Source organism: Pyrus communis, chromosome 14, assembly GCF_963583255.1.
Source record: "Pyrus communis chromosome 14, drPyrComm1.1, whole genome shotgun sequence".
Lineage (NCBI taxonomy): Eukaryota > Viridiplantae > Streptophyta > Magnoliopsida > Rosales > Rosaceae > Pyrus > Pyrus communis.
The window spans coordinates 21711856-21719502 of NC_084816.1; the positions used below are offsets into that span (position 1 = coordinate 21711856).

The following is a 7647-nucleotide window of genomic DNA, read 5'->3' on the forward strand; positions in this document are numbered from 1 at the left end:
CCCTCGCAATGCAAGTAGATATGTCTTACATTAGCGCATGTGGATTGAGTCAGCAAACAGGATATAATTTTGTTCTGCATCTTAAAGTTGTCTCCCCAGCCGACCTTCATTGACTTGTCATCTAGTACCTTCTCTCCCTGAAGGTATGTATGTCTTACATTAGCGCATGTGGATTGAGTCAGCAAACAGGATATAATTTTGTTCTGCATCTTAAAGTTGTCTCCCCAGCCGACCTTCATTGACTTGTCATCTAGTACCTTCTCTCCCTGAAGGTATATACCTTACACATTTAGAGCATCCAAGTGGCATCAATTACAAGTTATTTTCGCACTCATTTTTCTTATCCTATATTCTCTTTTTTCTAGTCTTGAATAAATTATACGAGAATCAAGAGACGTAAACAAGAAGCAGAATGCAGTAGGAAATAGGAGTGTGAAAATCACCATCTATTTTAAATGATGTGACAACGTTTTATTTAACAAGTACATTTGGTGATCCTGACCTTGTTGATATACTCTCACTAGAATTACCTTATATAATCCTCCACAAGAACGAGTAGCAAATATCACTAAATGGCAACTAAGACTTCACATTCAGCTGTTTTCCTTTTCTCCTTCATTGCCATCCTCTTTGCCATTCCCATTGAAGCCCAAGTCCCTACAAACCAAACCTTCAAATTCATCAACCAAGGCGAATTGGGAGGCGGAATCGTAGAATACCATGCTACCTACCGCGTGATCCAAACAAATTCCCACACCTTCTATACACATCCTTTCGGGTTATGCTTCTACAACACCACCCCACATTCTTACATATTCGCTATCAGAGCCGGTGTTCCCAAGGATGAAGTGCGGTGGGTCTGGGATGCAAACCGGAACCACCCGGTTCGCGAGAAAGCCACCCTCTCTTTTGGTAGAGAGGGAAACTTAGTCCTCGGAGAAGCAGATGGGACTGTTGTTTGGCAAACCAACACAGCCAACAAAGGTGTCACGGGCATCAAGTTACTTGGAAACGGTAACTTGGTTCTCCATGACAAGAATGGAAGATTCATATGGCAAAGCTTTGATTACCCTACTGATACTCTTCTACTGGGGCAATCCGTCACAACTAATGGCCGTAACAAGCTTGTTAGTCGCAAATCTGATATCGATGGCTCTGATGGGCCATACAGTATTGTTCTGGACCACACTGGGTTCACTATGTACTTGAACAATAATGGCCAGCGTCTTATCTACGGCGGGTGGACAGGAACCGACTACGGAAGCACTGTAACCTTTGATTTTGACATTATGAATGGTTTCGATGATGGCATTGCTTATGAGCTTGTGCTCACTGTAAACCAGGACATTAATGCTCCACCGCCATCACCACAAAGCCGTAGGCACCTCCTACAAGTTCGTCCCATTGGCAACGGACAACAAATCAACCTTAACAAGCTCAACTACAATGCTACATACACATTTCTAAGACTCGGGTCTGATGGCAATCTCAAGGCCTATACTTACTATGACAAAGTGAGAAACATGAAATGGGAAGAGAGCTTTGCATTCTTTTCGAGCTATTTCATTAGAGAATGTGCATTGCCATCTAAATGTGGTTCGTATGGGTACTGTAGTAGGGGCATGTGTGTGGGGTGCCCCAGCCCGAAGGGGCTTCTGGGTTGGAGCAAGGGCTGTGCAGCACCAAAGTTGGGACAGTGTAAGAGTGGGGCAAAAGCGAGCTACTACAAGGTTGCGGATGTTGAGCACTTTCTGAGCCCTTATTTGGATGGGGGAGATGGTCCAATGAAGGTCGGAGAGTGCAAGGCCAAGTGTGATAAGGACTGTACGTGCTTAGGGTTTTTTTACAGGGAAGATACCTCTAAGTGTTTGTTGGCACCTATGCTTGGGACTCTTATAAAGGACGTGAATACTTCGGTCGGTTACATCAAATATTCAAAGTAGATATTCGATAATTTTAGTGTGTGGTTCCTTCTGTTATTGTACTTAATATGTTGCTTTATGTAATGGCTGGCAGAATGATCCTTTCATAAATGGCGCATAAACTACATCAGCCTTAATTTGGCAGATTAGTTGCAATGAATAACTAATTACCCGACTACGAGCATCAAATATGCAGTTCTATCATAAGAATGTAATGCTATAAAACAATGCAAAGAATGTACTGCAATTTTCTTTATTAAAACCATCATTGTTTTCTGACATAAGATCAATTTAATGGTATACATGATACAGAAGCAGGCGAGAAAATGTACCAATTGTATGCGTTGAAACTGCTATAAGCAATAAGATATCAAAGCTGCACCCACAAGCAAGGAGTTAGTGATGGGTAATCTCGTATGCACCATGATAGACAGCAGATTTCAATGTTCTCTCTTTTTCATCCAGGATCAGTCATGAAAGAGGGGAATTTGCAAACTTTATGACAAGTCATGAAACTTCCCTCAGCTTTTTGTAATCTTCAAGGCTTAACAGTGAATCCTTGACTTTGAGCCAATCTGCTGGCTTTGGCATGATAATGGCAATATATCCTTCTCTATCTGCCTGGAATGGGACAAATAAGTATGAAGAATGAGCCACCAGCCTACAAACCGCAGCATTAGTATAAAGAACTAAAACTACTATCAAAAAGTGTAAAAAAGAAGACGCTAAGCGAAAAAGAAAACACAAATCAATACATGTGATGGCCTGATGCCCTGAGAGGGTATCTTTGGATGTAAAACTGTAGCATGGATAAGAGAAGAAGCTTGTAGTGTATTTTCAGTCCCACAAGTCCAAGTTACTTAGGAATTCTAAGCCTACACCATCACAACCGTCAATGCCAATCTTAATTAATCATAAGGTTCAGAAACCATCCCAAAACATTCAATCAATAAAAGTAGCATGCATTGACTCAGATCAAACAAAAGCTACCCAAGGTATGTTCAAACACAAAATATCTTCATGGTATTTCAGTACCAAAGGAATGCTAACCCCCCACCTCTCTCTCTCGCAGCGTTATTTGCCTGAAATGTATATCATTGTTCTTGTGTTAGCATTTCTCATCCTTTTATCAAGCGCAGTATCTAGTCTGTAGGCACTAAACGATGTTTTTACATATATAAACATATGGAAGTATAGCGTCACAGTTACAGGCGTTAAGTACAAAAAAAGGAAATATGCTTAATCCTACCTACGTTGATTCCATTTAACAATAATGACTCCAACGATACAGATCTATACAGTAAAATCTGACAACTGCTAATAAAAGGATATTAACTGATTCTTACTGCTGAATTAAGCAAATCTGGCTGCTTGATTAACCTATCATTCACTTCCAATAGTGAGCCTTTTACACAACACCTGTCAAAAGAAACTACAACTTCAAACCTCATATATGGAAAGGAGCTAAATGCAAAATAATGAAAACCGAAAGACGAAGAAAGCAGAGACAAAATAGGTTTCTACCTCACAATATAAGTAGCATCATTGGTGCAAACTTTACACAAAGCTGAGTTGGACTCCAAGTGTTGTGCATTCTGCGTAAGAACAATTTTCATATATTACAAAACCACAACATAAGAACTGACACCATGCCGCATCAAGTTTAAGACTCCACAACCTAAAATATTATATACTAAAAGAGAAAAAAGCATAGCAATTACAGATGATGCAAATGAACTAGAATGATAAAGAAATCATTCAGAAAATTAAAAGAATAAACAAATAAATTCTACAAGCTACTAGCTCAGAGAGAGAGAGAGAGAGAGAATTTAATTTCCCTCTTTGGAATTAGAGAAAGGAAAGATACCTTCTTGCGTTTTCCAGTAACCTTTATCCCACTACGATCAGATTTCCCAACATTGAAATCAACGGCCGTGATACCCCCTTCTTCCTTAAGAGCCACATGTGTTGGAGCCAAGCCAATCACACACAATCTTGCACATAAAAGTACGATTTAAAGAACAATCAAACTTCACTGTTGATATGAAACAAAACGAAAAAGGTTGGCCTTTGTACCCATTGGCATGGCGATAAATGTACTGGTCATGTCCTGGCTTCATAAAATCTGGAGACAAAACAGATGTTTTAGCATTAGACAAACAGTTGTGCTATTTTCTTATTAGAAAATCAAATGAACACATTAGGAAGAACCTGGAGCAAAATAAGAGACAAAGTTGGATTCAACAGAAGAGGGAGGGATGAGAGGCAGATCTTCTGCATTGGGTACAAGAAGCCTACGCAGCTCGGGGTCTTCTATTTCATGTTCCTTTTGTTCTTGTGCATTGTTTGTTTCATCACCAATGTATTCGTTCATTGCAATCTAGCATGGCGAAGAAAAAATGAGACTTCGAATTTTGTACAATTGAAATAGAAGATAAAGATATTCTGGCATCTGCCTAACTATCCTAATGTTGAAGCAATGTTTCGATTATGGACTTGGGAACATGAACATCATCGCCAAGCCAGGTGTTTCCACTTACTACTTAAGTTTGCTTTACTACTATCAGATTTTTTTTTTTTTTTTTTTTTTTTTTTTTTTGAAACTAGTGTATCCGAGTCTTTAACCTGACTAATCACTAGACCACCCCCCCTCACCCCACAACATTTGGTGAGCGAGAAACTCTAACATTTGCTAGGTGGGTACCGTGGGAGAGAGTCGAACCCCAGACCACTTGGAAGCAAACCAAGTACCTGACCGCTAGACCAACAACTCTTAGGTCTTTATCACTATCAGATTACGATTAACAATAACAGAATTATTCATCTTATGTTCTAAAAGGTACCGTTTGGTACGTGGGACAGGACGGAACAGAGTGGGACAAGGCGTTCCGTCCCACGTTTGATGCGCCTAAAACGGGTGGAACAAGCTGTTCCACGGTACGAGTTTTGGGTGAATTTTCGTTCCACCTCACTCCCCGGAACGACTCGTGGAACACAAAATTATAACCTCTCCGTCTCCTTCTTCTTCCTCCTTGTTTCCATCCGAGGGCATCTTTGCTCCCGCTCCGTTCCGTCCCGTCCCGTCTGCATACCAAACGATACCAAAAGGAGAGATACCTCTAGTATCATTATCTAGTACTAGGGTAGATTTAATTTTCCTTTTTACTCATGATTTCTTCTTCAAAAGCACTGATACTTTAAAAATGCCAATGCAAATAGATAAATTAAAAAAATAACTAATTAAGAAAAACTGTATTAGCTGCTGAATTGAGGCGAAAGTTAGCAAGCATTACAGAAAAGTTTGGAACTTTCACCAAACAATATCCCAGAAAATAAAAAACAGTAGGAAAAGAGACTATATATGAATCTATATATACAAAGAAGACAATTAAATCCAGAATTTACAGATAGGGGGCAGAAGATTACCAGAAAATTGAAGTACTTTCCCGAGAAACGAAGAGAAAGTGTTCGATAAGTTGAAGAATTGTATGGCAACGAAGAGTCTGGAGACTTGGAGCTGGGGAAGGAAGGAAGTAGGGCGGGGAAATTTTGCCCGGACTTTACTCCGTGAGGCGCAGCGACGTCGTTTGAAGGGGTTAAAAACCTAACGACCACTTTTTTGGGGGTTTATGTTTGGTTGCTTTGGTTTGGGCTTCTTGATAAAGTCTTTAGGTTTTTTTCTTGTCGGGCTTGGGCTTCTTGAGCAAATCATTAAACTTACAAATTCTGTCTTTGAGTATGAAGTTGTTCGTGAAAAAGTACTCCCTGAAAATACGACATGGCAAGTGCTTTCATATAAAAAACAGTTCACTTGTTTGGCTTTTTAAAGATTTAAATAGGACTCGATTGGAAGTACTTTATCTATACTATGATATCGTGTGTTGTTTTTAAACCTATAAACACCAAGATCACCACCACACGTCCATGAAAAGAGACAAAAATTAAGATTGAGAAAAAGCAAAGTGAAAGAGAAAAATTTCAGGATTAATTTAGGGTTTGATTTTGGTAAGCTTTATTTAGGGGGTTTTCTTGTTGTTTAGTTTGTGCTTAGAGTGAGAGAGAGAAGAAATAAACCCATACTATACAATTAGCATGTATTATGCCTAGTAATGAACCACATGACATAATAGCCGTTGATCCGGATATGCATTTAACGGTTGAGAATTATCTTGAAAGAACACTTCCTGAAAAATTTACATGGCAAGTGCCTTCCAAGAAACGGTTCACATTTTGTTTGTTTTACACCTCATTAAGTTTTTGAGTTTAAAGCTCTTGAAGTGTGTCGTGAAAAAAACTTATAAGAGTACTGTTTTTTTTCTTTTTCTTTTCTGTCAAAGCAGTATAAATGTCATTTCGTTCACTTTTGTTTCTCAAATGTTAACCAACTTGCAAAGCAGATTGGTGGATTCTCAATTTGCCCATTACTTTAAATCACCAAGTTACTTTCTAGGAAGCCTTTACCAAATTGCAAGGAGTTGATTGTCCAGGAATCATTTGATGGATTTACTAATGATTTAAAAATCCATCCGTCATCATGTGTGGTGCAGGCAAAATGAATCAAATTATACATTAATTTCAAGAAGCTAATGATGTAATCTAAATCAAGGAATTCACTTGCTTCTCAATACTTGAAGATGAGTTCTTTCTCAACGTATTTTGTGACTGACTGATAGAGTTTCATATTTATTATAATAAGAATCGTTTATCTTATAAATTATCTCTAATAAATATTGTTTTTGCAAAAAATTGATAATAATGAGATCGTACAATTATTGAACTGTGTAAAAATATATGGTCATATTTGATAAAAACATTACAAACCGTCTATCTATTTTCTACAAATTGAATAAATGACCTTATTTTTAATTGAATTTTTGCTTAGATGTGTTAACCCCTTTGGATTCCTATCAAAGGCATCAAACATCCATGCTCTCATGTCACATTCGACCCGAGGTCCACCACATCCTGGGCCCGCTCCACCACCGTAGCACGATATTGTCCGTTTTGGGCCCCGACCACGCCGCCACGGCTAGGGATTGGCTCTGATACCAAATTGTCACATTTTATGGCTTTGTCACCTTCCAGGTGTCGGCTAGCACGTCTCAATTCAGGGCCCTGGTGAACATTTCGGGTCGGGTCGGGGAGTGCAAGTAGGTTTTTAGCAATTTCTTAGCCGTGTAGGGAGGTGTAAAAATTTGGTTCCAATGTGTTCAGTGGTTTAAAATTCAGCATATTGAACTATTTCAGCAGGTTTTATGCATGCATGTGGTCCAATATTCTAGTAGATAAGATTTTAGGTTACTACCTATGCTTTCCGGATTCGAAACTACCCCATCTCCTAAATTATTCTAATAGTTTCAAACTCTTCCCTCCCTCCCTAATAATAAAAACAAGGGGCTTTTAGATTTTAGGGTTTCAATAAGATTGTTTTTATATTTTAACCTGAATGGTTTTAAAATCTAATATAAGTCCCTATTTTAAAACTTACCATATTTAAGTAATTATACCATATTTATTATTTATAAACTTACCATTTGAAATTCTTTACCCATCTATAATTATGTTTTTTTATTCTGTGCTCTAATCATATTAATAGATAAAAATTTATTCAAAATTCAACAACAAAACAAAATCAATTTATACATAACATTTAGTACCTTATTTTATTTATAGGTACAGAAGTATTGGTACATAACTTTTGGTACATTATATTACTCATAGGTAC

General features: G+C 38.2%; 2 protein-coding genes across 2 annotated transcripts; one reads left to right on the forward strand and one right to left on the reverse strand.

The window, feature by feature from the left end:
* Positions 1-484: 484 nt before the first annotated feature.
* Positions 485-2097, forward strand: LOC137716257 (EP1-like glycoprotein 2). Its single transcript, XM_068455683.1, has one exon. The coding sequence runs from the start codon at positions 573-575 to the stop codon at positions 1941-1943; it is 1371 nt and encodes a 456-aa protein (XP_068311784.1). The 5' UTR covers positions 485-572; the 3' UTR covers positions 1944-2097.
* A 62-nt stretch (positions 2098-2159) lies between these two features.
* Positions 2160-5517, reverse strand: LOC137716258 (uncharacterized). The gene is made up of 7 exons (XM_068455684.1): positions 5349-5517; positions 4134-4302; positions 3999-4047; positions 3790-3916; positions 3447-3517; positions 3269-3341; positions 2160-2543 (listed from the first exon to the last, which is right to left on the reverse strand). The coding sequence occupies exons 2-7, from the start codon at positions 4294-4296 to the stop codon at positions 2430-2432; spliced, it is 597 nt and encodes a 198-aa protein (XP_068311785.1). The 5' UTR covers positions 4297-4302; positions 5349-5517; the 3' UTR covers positions 2160-2429.
* Between the last annotated feature and the right edge of the window lie 2130 nt (positions 5518-7647).

Bases quoted from the DNA above. Each gene is read 5' to 3' on its own strand.
- LOC137716258 (XM_068455684.1), bottom strand. From the start codon at position 4,296: ATGAACGAATACATTGGTGATGAAACAAACAATGCACAAGAACAAAAG. The intron at 3,342-3,446 runs GTAGAAACCTAT...TTCTTTTGACAG, and splicing joins GATGCTACTTATATTGTGAG to GTGTTGTGTAAAAGGCTCAC. The intron at 2,544-3,268 runs GTAAGAATCAGT...GTCCCATTCCAG, and splicing joins CAGATTTGCTTAATTCAGCA to GCAGATAGAGAAGGATATAT.
- LOC137716257 (XM_068455683.1), top strand. From the start codon at position 573: ATGGCAACTAAGACTTCACATTCAGCTGTTTTCCTTTTCTCCTTCATT.